This window comes from Bubalus bubalis, chromosome 10 (genome assembly GCF_019923935.1).
Source record: "Bubalus bubalis isolate 160015118507 breed Murrah chromosome 10, NDDB_SH_1, whole genome shotgun sequence".
In the NCBI taxonomy this organism is placed as follows: Eukaryota; Metazoa; Chordata; class Mammalia; order Artiodactyla; family Bovidae; genus Bubalus; species Bubalus bubalis.
In genome coordinates this window covers 67,736,614-67,753,862 of record NC_059166.1, presented here as the reverse complement: position 1 = coordinate 67,753,862, position 17,249 = coordinate 67,736,614, and the positions used below count along the sequence as shown (strand labels likewise).

The following is a 17,249-nucleotide window of genomic DNA, read 5'->3' as shown; positions in this document are numbered from 1 at the left end:
TTTGAACAAACATAATGTATTGATGGAGTCCTCAGAGTGTAAAAACATGCATAGTATCTTGCTTTTCTAATAGTTTGAGAGTTGCAGAATTTAATATCATTATTTAATATTTTAAATAAAGCTTATTTTATTTAGATGACATCTTCTAATAGTGAACAATAAATAGTTCATTAAGATTCTCTTGTCTGTATTGTTCATTTTGTCTTTCCTTTTTTAGGTGATATTGGAAATTATTATTATGGACAGGGTCATCCCATGAAACCTCATAGGATCCGCATGACCCATAACTTGCTGCTAAATTATGGCTTATATAGAAAAATGGAGATATATGTGAGTATACCTTTTGGTAAATACTCAGTTTTCTTTGTTTTTTACCATTGCTTTGAAACTTTGTTTTCAAAGTTGGAGGGCATTTAGCAGATGAAAAGGACTGGAAGGAAACAGAAAGTCCTCTTTCTTTGCTTCAGTTTTCAGAGAGAACTTGAGAGTGTGGGAGCTGTGGCCTCCTTTTTTCCCTTCTTCCTTCAACCATTAAAAAAAAAGTCTCCCTCCCCCAGGTTTTCCCATAACTAGAGACCAACTCAATTTAGCATACTAAATATTTTTGTTAAAATAGTTATTGACCTGTCTATGCTGCTGAAGAGTTGATCTGGGACTATTACAAAAGAATTAGGTAGAAAATTAATCATACAAATATTTGTTGGCATATGAAGCACTGTATTAGTAAGCATGCAAAGTGTCTGTTGTGCAGAAAAGATAAGAATGTAGATAAACAGATATAAGATGCAACAGTTCCTGTCTGTTGGGTGAGAATAGGACAGCTTGGAGCAGTGAACAGTGTTGGGCAATATATGTAAGCATCTTTCTTTGAGATTATAGACATTTAGAGAAGAGTTGAATAGGAATTGCATTCAGGGAGCCTTGTGGAAGAAGGGTGTCATAATGAAGTGAACTTCCTAGGAGCAAGGATGATTAGGATAGTCAAAGGAAAAGGAAGAGAGATCGTGAACTAATAGAAAATGAGTCTCATTTTACCTGGATGAGTCTCAACCTTCTGAAAATTAATGGTCAGTGATGAAATTACTGGCTATGGAGCAGAAGGTTTATGATAAAAAATGTTAGAAAGTAGAGTTTATGCACATGGGTTTGTCTTTAGAAGGATTGACCCGTTTCCACTAAAAGAAAAGGAGTGATTAATTCATAGTTGGTGTTAGACCTGTGTAATCCTTTTTAAAGGAATATTGTTTTTGAAATTGATTACTGCTTTCTAAAACACACATGTATAAATTTGGATTTGCTTTGAAATTTATCTCTTTTATTCTGGCAGACCTAGTTCTTTTGAGCATAGTGGTAGGGGACATTGTGTACTTTGTGTTTGGTAACCCTGATCTAACCAGTTGTAATTCCACAATTCTGACATTTATTTTTCTTCCCAGAGGCCCCATAAAGCCACTGCTGAAGAAATGACAAAATACCACAGTGATGAGTACATCAAATTCCTGCGTTCAATAAGACCTGATAACATGTCTGAGTATAGTAAGCAGATGCAGAGATGTAAGTTTCTGTGTTAAAAGTATATTAGTAGTGATAAGTATAAATAAGTACTTTCAGAACTTGCAATTAGAGTTACCTAAATCTAGATATTTTCCTGATGTAATTATTTTAATTATTTATTTATTTTTAAAAGTCCATGTGACAATACTAAAGCTGCTTTAAAAAAAAAAAAAAAGAGCAGCCTACCTGAAGCTTATTGGTCTGCCAAACTGCCAAAGAGCTATTTGGATGTTCTTTGCTCTTTGTTTTGGTTCCATGTTAACTTTGAGATAGTGGATGTTGGTAGGGAAACCTCACTCCCCTGCTTTTAAAAATATGACTGTACTTTGGCATTAGTCTGGTGTGTATATCTCTTGTCTTCTACTTGTGTGCTTTAATCCAGACTATTCCAGAGAGTTCCAAAAAAGCAAAACTTGAATTTGCCTCTTGTAGGCAACTGTTTACATTGCATTTACAACTATCTGCTGGTGCTGCTAAGTCACTTCAGTTGTGTCTGACTGTGTGCAGCCCCATAGACAGCAGCCCACCAGGCTCCCCCGTCCCTGGGATTCTCCAGGCAGGAATATGAGTGGGTTGCCATTTCCGTCTCCAATGCGTGAAAGTGAAGTCACTCAGTTGTGTCTGACTCCTAGCGACCCCATGGACTGCAGTCTACCAGGCTTCTCCGTCCATGGGATTTCCCAGGCAAGAGTACTAGAGTGGGTTGTCATTGCCTTCTCCATTACAACTGTCTGCTTTCAACTTAATACAACTTAATTCAATTTAATACAGCTATCATTGTATTAAGTATTATGAGTAATCAGAGATGATTTAAATATATGGGAGGATGTTCCATTGGTTGTATGAAAATACTATATAAGGGATTTGAGCATCCCCAGAATTTGGTATCATCTGGGTCCTAAAAACAATACCTTGTTGATACCAAGGGACAATTGTACATATATCTGTATTTTCCTTTGTTGTATCAATGAAGCTTTTGATTCTCTTCTACACAGTGTTCTCTTTTGTAGATATTTTATTATTAGAGATTGAATGCAAGAAGATAGAGTGCAAGATGTCTTTCTAAAATGACTAGAACAACGTTTTTTAAAGCTTGATACTGGAGTTCATTCCGATGTTTTTATTGATGGACTTCAGTAATGATTTTGTTAAAAGAAAACAGTATTGTTTGTTCAGTAATACTAAATTAAATGTAGTTGCTAGACAGCTTATAAATTCATAGAATTTGATGTACGTTTTATTTATCTCATTTGATTCAATAAAATGTTGTATTACAAATATTAATAGATATTATTTGCCCCTGTTTTTTCAATGGGGATTTAGGCTTAGATTAAGTCATAGTTAGCCCTAAGGTAAAATGAACTAACAGGATTGGTTTTAAATTCACATAATTCTGAATTGTATTAAGATAATGGCCATATCTGAATAGCAGGAAGCTAAAATGTATACGTTAAATGAAGGATATGCAAAGCTATACAAAGTAATGGCCCTTTTTCTTGAAGAGAATATAAACTGAGGGGTGAGGAGAACCGAGAACGGCTTGTACGATCTGTGTCCATTCCACCCTCTCAGTACTAAGAAGCTAAATGTGCTGTGGTGTGCTGTGTATCTGTGCATGTGCTGTCTCCTTGTGCAGAAGTAGCTCTCTCATCTGTGTCTTGGCTCTCATGAGCTTAGTTAATTCTTAACCATCTTTTAAGATTAACACTAACCATGGATGTGGGCAACCAACTGTTATACTTTTTTGGTAATCAGTACATTTCAAAGTTATGGATGTTCTATATACTTAAAGTAGTTTTAAAGAATGTAAATCCTAAAGCAATTGGACTTAAATTTAAACTTTTTAGGATTTTGATTAATTTACTGTTGTATATTTAAGGAGAAATGCCTAGGAAATTTAACCTCATATTTTAATTAAATAACACCAAATACCTTTTCTATTTTGATAGCTATTGATTTGTTTAAAAAGCAGATATTTTCCACAAATAATCATGTTAAGAATTGGTGGCAGTATTTCAGATAAAATATTTTAACTGCCTTGGATAAAATTGCAAACTTTACTACTATGATATGTATATTTTATAATTGCATCCAACAAATGTTATTTTTAGGATATAGTTTTTGTAAGAAAAGGCTTTCATTGATTCACAGAATGGATTGAAATTAATGAAATCCGTCTTCCACAGTTAATGTCGGAGAGGACTGTCCAGTGTTTGATGGACTTTTTGAATTTTGTCAGCTTTCAACTGGTGGCTCAGTTGGTAAGTGTCTTGATTTCGTCAAATTTAAAAGTTGATTTAAACTTGTGTGTATTTTTTGAGATGTTTGTTTGAAACAAGCTTTAATAGTGACTGATTTTAGTAACAAAAGCAGTACGTGTATAGTATGTGTATAGCTGTTTACAGTTACAGTTGTTTTCAGTGGCGCGCCCCCCCCCCCCCAGTTTTGTGATCATAATGTCACAGACTTTTTATTTGCAGCTTTTTACTTCAGTTGCATTTTCACTTAGAGACTTCTTTTTCCTCCCTTTCTTCTAGCTGCCATTGTCACTACTGCTTTCCAACTGTGTGCTCTTATTTAACCAGATCACAGCTACAGGAAAATAGTTACCTAAAGAGAAACTGTTAGTGCCCATGATAGTGATCTTTTTATGATTTTATACTCATTTGCTTATGCATGACATCCTCTTTCCTCTAGAGCTTTTGTCTAGTTATAGTAACTTTTAATTTTGAACATTTAAAAATTTCTCCTATCTTTAATTGTTAGCTGGTGCTGTGAAATTAAACAGACAACAAACTGATATGGCTGTTAACTGGGCTGGAGGATTACATCATGCTAAGAAATCAGAAGCATCAGGATTCTGTTATGTTAATGATATTGTGCTTGCCATCCTTGAATTACTAAAGTAAGTTCATTGTGTTTGACATTTTTCCTGTAAAAAGTGTTTTAATTCATAATGAAAACCTGTGCCTTTTTTAAAACGTGAACAATGGGTTGAAAATAGTTAATAAATCATCTACAGATTCATTCCAAACCATTGTAAAAATGTAGGAAATTGGCTAGTTCTTGGATGATTAAGAATGAGAAGTGCATATTAATGTCTCAGAGTTTATTAAGTACCTTCCTAAAAGTATTAGAAGTAGCTTGACAGTTTAGATTGGAGATGTAGTTCTAACTATTGAAAAAAAATGACGTGACCGTAGAAGTTTGTGTTTTAACATTTTGTAAGATTTAACTTTTCAAGAAAAAAATTTGAAACGTGTTGAAATTTGTTTACCTATTGAATGTGACCAGTTCACTGCCTAGCTCCCTCATAGAGTGAGGTTTTGTTCTCTACTAATGGATATAATTATCTAATTATATAGTTATAATTATATTATATAATTATCTAAATTGCTAAAGGAATCAGTTTTAAAGTTTTTCTTGACTGTCAGTTGAAGAGAAAGATCTATAGAGGTATCTGTGATTTTGGAGATTTACAAAGTTAGACTTTATTTTTTTTTAACTCTCATTAGATAACACATCTTAGCCGATTCTACTTAAGATTGTAACAAATTGGTATTTTTCTCAAATTGAAAATGTTCTTGCCTGAAGTTATTCCATGCATACTATTTATAAAGGCTGATTTTTCAGTCACTTAAAATTAGGTATTGACTCAATAAACAACTGAGCTGTGTTACTGGACTAATAGAGAGCCAAGGAAAACCACTTGAAATCATTTGCCTTGTTTTAACTCACTGTTGGTGTTGGTTCCTGCGTCTTCATCTCAGAGCAGTAGTTCTTGCCCACATGCTAGTAGTCAACAAGCTTAGTTCAGTTTCTCTGGACACATTTCTTCAACTGGTACAAACGATTTAATTAACAGCAAACAGCTTTTGAGCCATTCAGACACTTTGTTCATGCTATGTGAAAGTCACTCAGTCGTGTCCTACTCTTTGCAACCCCATGGACTATACAATCCATGGAATTCTCCAGGCCAGAATACCAGAGTGGGTAGCTATACCCATCTCCAGGGGATCTTCCCAACCCAGGGATCGAACCCAGGTCTCCCACATTGCAGGCGAATTCTTTACAAACTGGGCTATGAGGGAAGCCCGTTACACGCTATTTTTATTTTATTATTTTAAAGAAAGTCTATGATGAGACATTGTTTTCTAAGTTTCTGAATGTTGCTTTCCTGTGAGTTGAGGATATTCTTGTGAAGGCTTAGTCTTGTTTTGTCAGCCTGTATGTATTACATTCTTTTAACATGGCTGTGGTAGTACTGTAAAATGAATAATAGTACTATGCCATCTAATTCCATAAAAATCATCACTTCCTTGTGCCTTGAAAGGATGATATATGACATTCACTTTCTTTATTTCTTGTTTTGACATGAGTTATCACTAACATAAGATGTCCAGTATGATGATACTTGTGACTCTTAAACTGCATTCGGGTTCCGCTGTGATTGGTCGTTCTCCAAGCAGCACCGTCAAGTGATGAGAAGCTTGTGGTTTCTGTCACAGCCATTCAGTTGAAAAAGAAGCCATAGAGAATAGTGAACAAACAAGCATGGCCGTATTTCATTAACACTTTACTTATAGACATTGAGAAGGCAATGGCACCCCACTCCAGTACTCGTGCCTGGAAAATCCCATGGATGGAAGAGCCTGATAGGCTGCAGTCCATGGGGTTGCTAAGAGTCGGATACGACTGAGTGACTTCACTTTCACTTTCCACTTTCATGCATTGGAGAAGGAAATGGCAACCCACTCCAGTGTTCTTGCCTGGAGAATCCCAGGGATAGGGGAGCCTGGTGGGCTGCCATCTATGGGGTTGCACAGAGTCGGGCACAACTGAAGCGACGTAGCAGTAGCAGTAGCAGTATAGACATTGAAATTTAAATTTCATTTAATTGTCACATATCATGAAATTAATGTTTTTATTATATTTTCAGTCATTTAAAAATGTAAAAAAAAAATATGTTCTCAAAGACTGTACAGAAGCCATTGTCTACATTTGAACTGTCGCACCCTATTTTATAATACTAAAGATTTACTAGAGAGATGTGAGATGCTTTACAGTAACTATTGTAACTAAGGTGTAATCTTTAATTATAAATATATAGAAACATGCACTATGTTTTCAAAGCAGAATAAGAGATATTTCAGAAAGTAAATACATTTTCTTACCTAGATTGTAAAGGTTGTAAAGAGAAGATTTATAAGATCTGAGGTTCAAACTCTGACTTGAGGGTGGTCTCTTTGAATGGTCTCTTAGGCGAGAAGTAAAGAAAAGAAAGGGGATTAAACATTCTGGAATGTGGGAGCTCATAAACAGGTGTCCTAAATCTATGGTAGTTCTTCCTGTCTTAAAACCTTTTTGAAAACTTATGGCTTTGTTTGCAGGTATCATCAGAGAGTCTTATATATTGATATTGATATCCATCATGGTGATGGTGTTGAGGAGGCTTTTTATACAACAGATCGTGTAATGACTGTATCATTCCATAAGTATGGGGAATACTTTCCTGGAACAGGAGACTTAAGGGTAAGATTGAATTCTGTCTGAATAAATGTTGTGAGATGAACCTAGAGGAGGTTAGTAATCTTACACCTGAACTAATATTTTTCTGGATCATTAGTTTGAACCTTATATGAGGATTAAGTCATTTTTATGTGCTGTGATGTTGTTGTAATTCACTTTTTTGCTGACTACAAGCAAAAATTCAATAACTTTAAGGGCTTTCTTTTGCTGAGCTTTTTATTTGGCTGAATAAATACTTCTGAACATCCACAAAGCATGAAGCAGTTTTTTTGATGTTAAGTTTGAATCTTCAAACCCTACTTGATTGTAGCCTATATTGCTATTGAACATAAAGATTGGTGGGATAAAATAATTGACCAGAGTCTTTTTAAGGTTTTCGTATTGCCCTCTTTTTGTGATTCATCTTTAATTACTCAGACTTTAATCTCTTTTTTTCTTTAGGCTTCCCTCTCTCCCCCTTCATTCTTATCCCCCAACTCCCTCGCAATTTAGGGAGAAAAGAATATCATAGCTTATCCTGCCTGCCTATTTATATATTAAGCACATTTATTTCTATTATATTTCTGTTATCTTCTTTCATTTAGTGCTTTGAAGTCCCCCCACCTTTTTTTTTCTTTTTGCTTCACTAGAGGTTTTGATTTTTGAACCAAACTACAAGCACGTTGAAGTTTATTCAAAAATTTATACAGCTGCTTTTATTTTTTTTTAAACAGAAAAAGATTTTTATTGAGGAATAAAGTCTACAAATGAAAAGGCACAGAAAACATGAACTTTAAAAACACTAAAGAAATACATATCAGTATACACTTCACTCAAAGCAAAAAATTTGTTTACCATTTCCATTTTATTCTCATCTTTTTACCCTATAGGCCTTTGTGGGGAGGGTCAGCTGCTTTTAATTTAGCTATATTATATGGGAGATTTCTTTTAGCATGCCATTCAACATTAGTCCTAAACTATTATGTTAAGGTAAGTTTTAAGTCTGTGATATGTCGTTATGTTAGAGTTTAACAACCAAAAGTTTAGAGTGGGCTTAAAGTAGTCTTCAAATATATGATTTAATTGTTTGATCACAAGGTTGTGTTCTTTCAGTAAGAGTGCAGATGGTGAAACTTTTCTTTACCCATAAGTGGGTAGGAGGTCATTTGTTTCATTTATTTCAGTTTAAATTATGTGGCTTTTAAAATAATTTATATTTTCAGTTCTTTCTTGCCATGTTAGCTCATCCAGTGCCTTTACCCACTTGGTCTTATCTTACAGACCAGTGATTCCCAATGATCCTTAAACTAGCAGAGTCAGTTATATTGGAGAACTTAAAAGCACATATTCTCAGACTCCAGAAACTCTGAATGATTCTATTCTGCACACTAAAATTCAAGAACCACTGCTCTAAACCAGTAGAATTTGTCTATAACCATTGCACTCTGATGGAAATTAAGCAAAAACTTTCCCAGCTTTAAGCTTAAAGAAATTACACTGCAAGACAGTGTAATTTTAACTCATCTCAGAAATGGCAGTGGAAGCCTCTGTTTAATTTCTAACAGTGTACTTAGAATTGTTTGAAGTTGGAAGATACTGGAAAACGTGTGTTTTAAAGATTGAAAATGACTTTCAACATCTCTTTTCCTCTCAAGATTTTATACTCCTATGAAATGTCACATTTCTTTTCCCTTTAGATATTAAAAGATATCCCCAAGTTTAGGAAACTAAAATCAGTTTCCTACATTGTATGTGTTGTTGTATTTGGACTTTCATGAAGCTCAAGTATTATATCATTTAGTAAACATTACCGTTTCTATCTGAGAATTCATTCTAAATCAGAAAAGAAGTCTACTGTGAGCTTAGATCGTTGTTAAAACTACACTTGCATGATTATTAGATAAGTAGTCTAGATGGAAGAAAAAAAACAAGGTGTGATCAAGTAGTAGTAGTAGTAGACGTAGGTGTAGTAGTAGTTATGGAGGGTATAAAACTTGGTCCAGTAAGGGCCGCAGTTCTGAACTGTGAGTGAGAAGTGCTTTTAATTCACCTTTAACTCAAGTGAGAAGTGTTAACCAACTTTCTGTATTCTGCAATCTTAATGTCAACGTATATTCCAACTGTGTTGTTTTACTACAGAAGTCTCAGGATTTACAGCATTTTAGTTTGTCCATATGTGTTTAGTTTGTATTTAGTTATATAAAAATTTAGATTCTTTAAGAAAAATTGTGGGCGTGTGTGTGTAATTTCATACTTTTTCATCAAAAGTTGGATCATAACAACTCTAATATTGAAGGGTAAAGGGTTAACTATGCTCTTTAAAAAATGGATTCAAGCCAAGATTGTTCCATGAGAAAAAAGGGAATAACATGTATTTGTATTAGTAATCCTAAAGATTCATATATACTGAGACATTATACAATTGACCCTTGAAAAACAAGGGGATCAGGGATGCTGACTCTCCTGCAATTGAAAATCTGCATATGACAGACTCCCCAAAAGCATATTAGTATTCATGCATTAGTATCATAATAGCCTTCATGATAACATAAATGGTCAATTAACATATTTTATATATCTACATATATTTTATGCATTCATGACATAACTTGTTCTTAATTTTCAAAAATATTTCTAACTGCAGTTCACATGCAAGTTTTTTCATGTTGTTTCAAACCTCCAGAAAAATTTTCTAATACATTTATTGGAAAAAAAAAATCTGCACAAAAGTGGACCCACCATTCAAACCTTTGTTGTGTAAAACAGGTCAATTGTAATTTAAAACACATGAGAAATGTCTCTACCATCTCTTCTAAAATTATACAGTTCACTCTTGAACAACACAGGTTATGAACTTCTGTGGGACTTTTTTTACTAAGTAATTACTTCAGTGCTACACAATTTGCAGTTAATTGAATCCACAGATGCAGAACTGTGAATATGGAGGACAGACTGTAATGTTAAACTCAGGTTTTCAACTATGCTGTTGTTTATACCCCAGTGTTGTTCAAAGATCAACTGTTCATAGTGTGTGTGTGTACATATATACACATATACATAAACATAGATTTACACATGCATAAATTATAATTAATAAAATAAGTATATATGTTTTGTGTGTGTGTAGCTGGAACTCAGTTTCTCTCTTTTGCTTCTTTTGGGAGGTATTAATGCCTTGAGTGATACTTTTTTAACAAGTAGAAACAAAATTTATTTCAAGCCCAGTTAAATAAGACAGATTTCAGTGTTTTAGTCTGTAGCTGTTAAAACTTCAGGAAAGTCTTACCAATATTAATCAACTCATACCAGATTGTGAGCCACAAGAACGGTTTTGCATCAGAGACAATGCAGGACAGCCCTGTCCTGCAGGGTTCTTTGGCTCAGAGTTTGTATTTCCTACAGTTTGACTGGTAAATTTGTCTTGTATATTTTGTTTATGACAAATTTCATGAGTTAATGTATATTTAATTTCAAACTGCCCTTAACTGTGTTAAATTTCTTTCCTCCCCAAAATAATCATTACAGATTAACTAGAATTGGTTCTTTTCAGCTTTATAAATATCCATAAATGTTGAAATACATACTTAATCTGTATTATTTCCTCTCTCAGCCTATAAGATGAATTCAGAATTGGGTTTGTTACCTACTCTTTTAAATCTTTTTAAAATATTTGAATAATTAAATATGTCAAACTTTTTATTATGATGTATTCTCTAAGATCTACTTACACTATGTATTTTAGGATATTGGTGCAGGAAAAGGCAAATACTATGCTGTCAATTTTCCAATGAGAGATGGTATAGATGATGAATCATATGGCCAGATATTTAAGCCTGTAAGTATTACTATTTTTTAAAATGAAAAGGAATTCTAAAATGTTTTTTAGGGATATTAACATTTGTTACCTTATACATAGATTATCTCAAAAGTGATGGAGATGTATCAGCCTAGTGCTGTGGTGCTACAGTGTGGTGCAGACTCCCTATCTGGTGATAGACTTGGTTGCTTCAATTTGACAGTTAAAGGTAAGCGATTTGAAGGGTGATACTCCAGAAAAAAATTTTCTTCTTCCTAAGAACTTCCCATAAAAATTATCTTTTTTTACCTGCTACTTAACACGGAACCACGTGTGTCTTATATTTTTTATGGGTTTTTGGCATATGTATGTATGTATTTCGAATTGATTTATATAATTACAGTTAATCTAGTTTCAGTAAATTAGGTCTTTTATTTTGTCAAATTTATATATACATTTTTACGTGAGCAGTTTTATAAGACTTGTTGCTGTCCCAACCAAGGCAGTGATTTTCTTTTTTATTTTTAACTTGTATTTGTTTATTTATTTATTCTGATTTTATTAAGATGTAGTTGACATGTAGCCATGTAAGCTTGAGGTGCACATTATAATTTGACTTCAGTAGCATGATTTCAGCATCCTGAAATGATTAATTAACACAGAAGGTTTAGTGAACACTCATCATCTCCTATAGTTAAAACATTAAAGAAATAAATTGAAAATGTGTATATTTTTCTTTGTGATGAGAACTCTTAGGATTACTGTCTTTAACAGCTTTCATTTATAATATACAGCAGTGTTAATTATCTGCATCATCAGGTACATTTAATCCTTAATACTTATTTATCTTTTAATTAGAAGTTTGTATCTTTTTATTATCTTCATCTAATCCCCTCCCCACCTCTGGTAATTCTGTCAGCTTCTTGGTTGTTTGTTTTTGAAGTATAATTGACCTGCACCATTATAGTAGTTATTTTCTGGTCCACAGCATTGTAATTTGATAATCTGTACATTTCCAAATGATAACCATGATAAGTCTAGTTGTCATCAGTCATCATGCAAAGATATTATTTTGCTGTTGACTGTATTCCCAACACTATATATTTCATACCTGTGTCTCATTTATATTGTACCTTTTATAATCTCCTTCATCTGTTTCTCTCCCCTCTTGCAACTATCTTATTTGTTTTCTGTAACTATTTCTGTTAAGTTACATTCATTTGTTTTTTAGATTCCACATATTACACTTAGCATAATTTTCAACATTTTTGGTTGATTCTTTTGGTGCTTACCTTTCTTAAGACAATATGCAAGCTTTTTTTTATTTTTTTTGGCCATGCCGTGCAGCTTGAGGGATCTTAGTTCCCCAACCAGGGATTAAACTCCGGCCCTCAGCAGTGCAAGCCCAGGGGTTCTAACCACTGGACCACCCGGGAATTCTGCAAGTTGTATTATTATTTTTAACTTAATTTTAACCTTGTATATTCACTTTCCATTGTGAAAGAAAAGGGAGTCACCACTGTGTCCCTAACACATGCGTTTACCCTTCTAGTATCCCATTTTTGCGGTTTAAATCTAGACCAGAATTTTAGTTATGGTAGTCATTGTTTATGGCATCATCAAAAACATTAAAGCATGGTTCAGCTTGCTCAATTTTCCTTTTGCATAACTTGTTTTTCTGTGCAATTTTGTCATTTCCTTAGTTTTCTCAGTTACTCATTAATAAATGAAGGTGGATCAGGTTTTCTATCAGTTTTACCTTCTTGAAGAACAGCCTTCTGACCTGTTCCTGTTTGGGTGAATTTCCTCTGTAGATCTGTTAGAATGTTGAGCTGTTCTTTGCTTTTAAGTGTTAAAATCAATGTGATAGAGGTCCAGACCAAAGTAAAGGTCACCATTATGGAATGAGCTGCTAGGGTGTAAGAATAAATCTGAAAATTTATTTTATAAGTTCTTAAAATTTATCATACGTAGGTTAGTAGTATTAATCATGGATATTGTACAAGATTTTGGAGTTGTTTTCCTTGTGAACTTTTAGGTAACAAGTTCATGTTCTACTTGAATTCGCTCATAAAAGGTGAAGAATTCTCAGGTAGAACTTTTTCCAGTACTACTTACTATTGGCTTAAACAGAAATTAATAACTAAATTTAGATTTTAAAGACTATTTTATTTAATATTAGGATGGCTCCTGTGCCAGGCAGCATTAGAATTACTATATAATCAATCTATTCTACTTATATTAGGTTGAACGAGTTGAAATTATCTGTTTCCTCAAAAATGGATATGATCTTCTTAAAAATCTATCTAATGTACTCAAAATGTGCATTAATTTGTCAATTTTCTTGTCTTAACTTTTTGAAAGTTCTTAATGCGTTTGTATGTAAAAGTAATAGCTTTCATAACTATAAGCTACAACATTTACTCTTCCTGTAAATCTACATTGTATTTCAACTGACTGATAGAATGTAAGTTGTATAAAGCATATAAAGGTATTTGCAATCCCAAAGCTTAAACTTGATTCCAAGCTTTTTCCAGTGCCAGCTTCAATTCAGATTTCTCAGGTTGCTAAAGTCAGTTTACCTCTTGTCCGTGTCCTTTCTATCTTCGTTTATATTGTTACAATTGTACGTTCTCCATTCTTCATTTTTATAAGTTTTAGCCTTTAAAAAAATCTCTTTATAATCATTTTTGTCCGATTCAGAGATGAAGGAAAAGGAAATGTCCTTTTTTAGCCAGCTTTCTTTACTTAGAAGTCTTTAAGATAATTTTTTGTTTGTTTCATCTTTAAAAATACCCAAATGGCTTTCCCCTATTATAAGAAGCATGCATTTTTGTAATTGCAGTAATAAAAATTGGATTGTGAATCATATAATGTGACTATTGAAGAATACTTAATGAAAATGCCCACAGTTATAGTTACATGAAGAAAACTTTAAGCTTTTAAAAATTAGGAAGAATTGGAAGGGAATATTAAAAAAAAACTATCTTTGGATGATGAGGCTTCACTGGTAGCTCACTGGTAAAGAATCTGCCTGTCAATGCAGGAGACTCATGGGTTCGATCCTTAAACTGGGAACATTCCCTGGAGTAGGAAAGGGCAACCCACTCCAGTATTCTTGCCTTGGAAATCCCATGGACAGGGGAGCCTGGTGAGCTACAGTCCATGAAGTTGCAAAGAGTAGGACATGACTTAGCAACTGAATACAACAGCGGCATCTTCGGATGATAGATTTTTAGGTAGTTTTTTCCTTTGTACTTATTCTGATTTTTCCAAATATTCAACATATATCAGTTTCTTCTGTAACTGAAGGATTTTGTTCTTGCTTTAAAGGTTGACTTATGTTCCTGAATGATGATAATATAAGAAGTTACTAGTGACTCGTAATTGATTATTGAATTATGACATCCAAATGAAATATTTTGTTTTTATGTTAGGTTTACTTTATATTTAGATTTCTATACAAAGAAATTTGTTAAAGTTGTTTTTAATAGTAATAATATAAATAAGTGTCCATAATACCACTATCTAAAATAACCTATAGTTAAGCCATAGAAAGCATTACTACAAACAAAGCTAGTGGAGGTGATGGAATTCCAGTTGAGCTATTCCAAATCCTGAAAGATGATGCTGTGAAAGTGCTGCACTCAATATGCCAGCAAATTTGGAAAACTCAGCAGTGGCCACAGGACTGGAAAAGGGCAGTTTTCATTCCAATCCCAAAGAAAGGCAATGCCAAAGAATGTTCAAACTACCACACAATTGCTCTCATCTCACACGCTAGTAAAGTAATGCTCAAAATTCTCCAAGCCAGGCTTCAGCAATATGTGAACCGTGAACTTCCAGATGTTCAAGCTGGTTTTAGAAAAGGCAGAGGAACCAGAGATCAAATTGCCAACATCCGCTGGATCATGGAAAAAGCAAGAGAGTTCCAGAAAAACATCTCTTTCTGCTTTATTGACTATGCCAAAGCCTTTGACTGAGTGGATCCCAATAAACTGTGGAAAATTCTGAAAGAGATGGGAATACCAGACCACCTGATCTGCCTCTTGAGAAATTCATATGCAGGTCAGGAAGCAACAGTTAGAACTGGACATGGAACAACAGACTGGTTCCAAATAGGAAAAGGAGTTCGTCAAAGCTGTATATTGTCACCCTGCTTATTTAACTTATATGCAGAGTACATCATGAGAAATGCTGGACTGGATGAAGCACAAGCTGGAATCAAGATTGCTGGGAGAAATATCAGTAACCTCAGATATGCAGATGACACCACCCTTATGGCAGAAAGTGAAGAGGAACTAAAAAGCCTCTTGATGAAAGTGAAAGAGGAGAATGAAAAAGTTGGCTTAAAGCTCAACATTCAGAAAACGAAGATCATGGCATCTGGTCCCATCACTTCATGGGAAATAGATGGGGAAACAGTGAAAACAGTGTCAGACTTTATTTTTGGGGCTCCAAAATCACTGCAGATGGTGACTGCAGCCATGAAATTAAAAGATGCTTATTCCTTGGAAGGAAAGTTGTGACCAACCTAGATAGCATATTCAAAAACAGAGACATTACTTTGCCAACAAAGGTCTGTCTAGTCAAGGCTATGGTTTTTCCAGTGATCATGTATGGATGTGAGAGTTGGACTGTGAAGAAAGCTGAGCCTCAAAGAATTGATGCTTTTGAACTGTGGTGTTGGAGAAGACTCTTGAGAGTCCCTTGGACTGCAAGGAGATCCAACTAGTCCACTCTAAAGGAGATCAGTTCTGGGTGTTCTTTGGAAGGAATGATGCTAAAGCTGAAACTCCAGTACTTTGGCCACCTCATGTGAAGAGTTGACTCATTGGAAAAGACTCGGATGCTGGGAGGGGTTGGGGGCAGGAGGAGAAGGGGATGACAGAGGATGAGATGGCTGGATGGCATCACCAACTTGATGGATGTGAGTTTGAGTGAACTCAGGGAGTTGGTGATAGACATGGAGGTCTGGCGTGCTGCGATTCATGGGGTCGCAAAGAGTCGGACAGGACTGAGTAACTGAACTGAACTGAAACCTGTATAGTCTTAAGTAATTTTTTGTTCATGTCTGTGGAGAAAAGTGGTAACAAAACATCAGTTTAGATTAGGTTGTACTTAATGTTTCATTGTAACCTCACTTATTTTTTCCCCCAGGTAACCTTATAAGAACATAGGACTTTCATATCACATTAATAAAAATGTGTTATATTTATATTTTAATCTTAATATAGTTGTATATTTGACTTTTCCATCAAGGACGCTTGTTAACATAGCCAGTTATGTCTTAATGAGTTTTGTATATTGTGTAAAAGGTGTTTGATGAAAGTTTTAGACTAGAAATTTTCTTAAAATTTTTATGTATTATTTGTTTTTTAAATATTTAGCAAAGCCATTTTGGTTGAGTAAAATTTTGTATGTTATCTTTAAATTTTTCTTTTCCAGCTGTTACAGTGTGTAAATATATTGTTACCCAAATCTTCTTTGTCTTAGGTCATGCTAAATGTGTAGAAGTTGTAAAAACTTTCAATTTACCATTACTGATGCTTGGGGGAGGTGGATACACAATCCGCAACGTTGCTCGGTGTTGGACATATGAGACTGCAGTTGCCCTTGATTGTGAGATTCCCAACGGTAAGTGTTCTTATTGTGATGTCTTTATTGGATGAACTGCCTGTCTGTAGAAAAAGATGGTTAGGTCATTAGAGTTGATTCCAAAACTATGTAAATAGGAGAGCAGTCACTAAATTCATTTTGTATTCACTTTTAAATATTTTCTCTGGAAATATTTTACAACTTGAGTCTGGATTTTGTGTATGGATTGAGCTTTTAATATATAACTTTATTTCATTATTTTTAATAGAATTGCCATATAATGATTATTTTGAGTATTTTGGACCGGACTTCAAACTGCATATTAGTCCTTCAAACATGACAAACCAGAACACTCCAGAATATATGGAAAAGATAAAGTAAGACATCATCAAATTGATTTGATTAACATTATTAATGTAACTTTTGAAGCTTTTAGAAGGTCATGTGCAGTAGGTCAGTTTAACTTTATACATAAGGTATTCCCTTCTGTCAAAAGTATTCGAAACCTTAAGATTGTTCATTTCTTTAATTTTATAAAATAATGGAAAATGTATAATAAATTATAGCTCAAAAATACTTCCATTTTCTGTTAGTTAAAATGGACTTTTTTGTTGAAAAGGGCACTATAAGTTGTATATTTTCTTGCTTTACACAAAAGTGAAATTTATTTTCATTGAAACATTTGATAAACCTTTCTCTAAGAAATAGGGTTTGGAGAGACATTGTTAGTACCCAGGCCTGAGTCTGTGCCCTCTCCTACCACACACTAACTCCATGACATTTGGCAAGTTAA

The 17,249-nt window shown here is 34.1% G+C and overlaps 1 protein-coding gene across 1 annotated transcript in view; it reads left to right on the top strand.

Moving 5' to 3' along the window:
• Window positions 1-17,249, top strand: part of HDAC2 (histone deacetylase 2) — a 35,245-nt gene that overhangs the window by 12,528 nt on the left and 5,468 nt on the right. Inside the window, exons 2-10 of the mRNA XM_006068491.4 lie at window positions 218-330; window positions 1,437-1,554; window positions 3,741-3,815; window positions 4,321-4,459; window positions 6,945-7,086; window positions 10,805-10,897; window positions 10,979-11,087; window positions 16,355-16,495; window positions 16,725-16,833. Coding sequence (XP_006068553.1) covers window positions 218-330; window positions 1,437-1,554; window positions 3,741-3,815; window positions 4,321-4,459; window positions 6,945-7,086; window positions 10,805-10,897; window positions 10,979-11,087; window positions 16,355-16,495; window positions 16,725-16,833 — 1,039 coding nt within the window. The remainder of the gene's footprint in view (window positions 1-217; window positions 331-1,436; window positions 1,555-3,740; window positions 3,816-4,320; window positions 4,460-6,944; window positions 7,087-10,804; window positions 10,898-10,978; window positions 11,088-16,354; window positions 16,496-16,724; window positions 16,834-17,249) is intronic.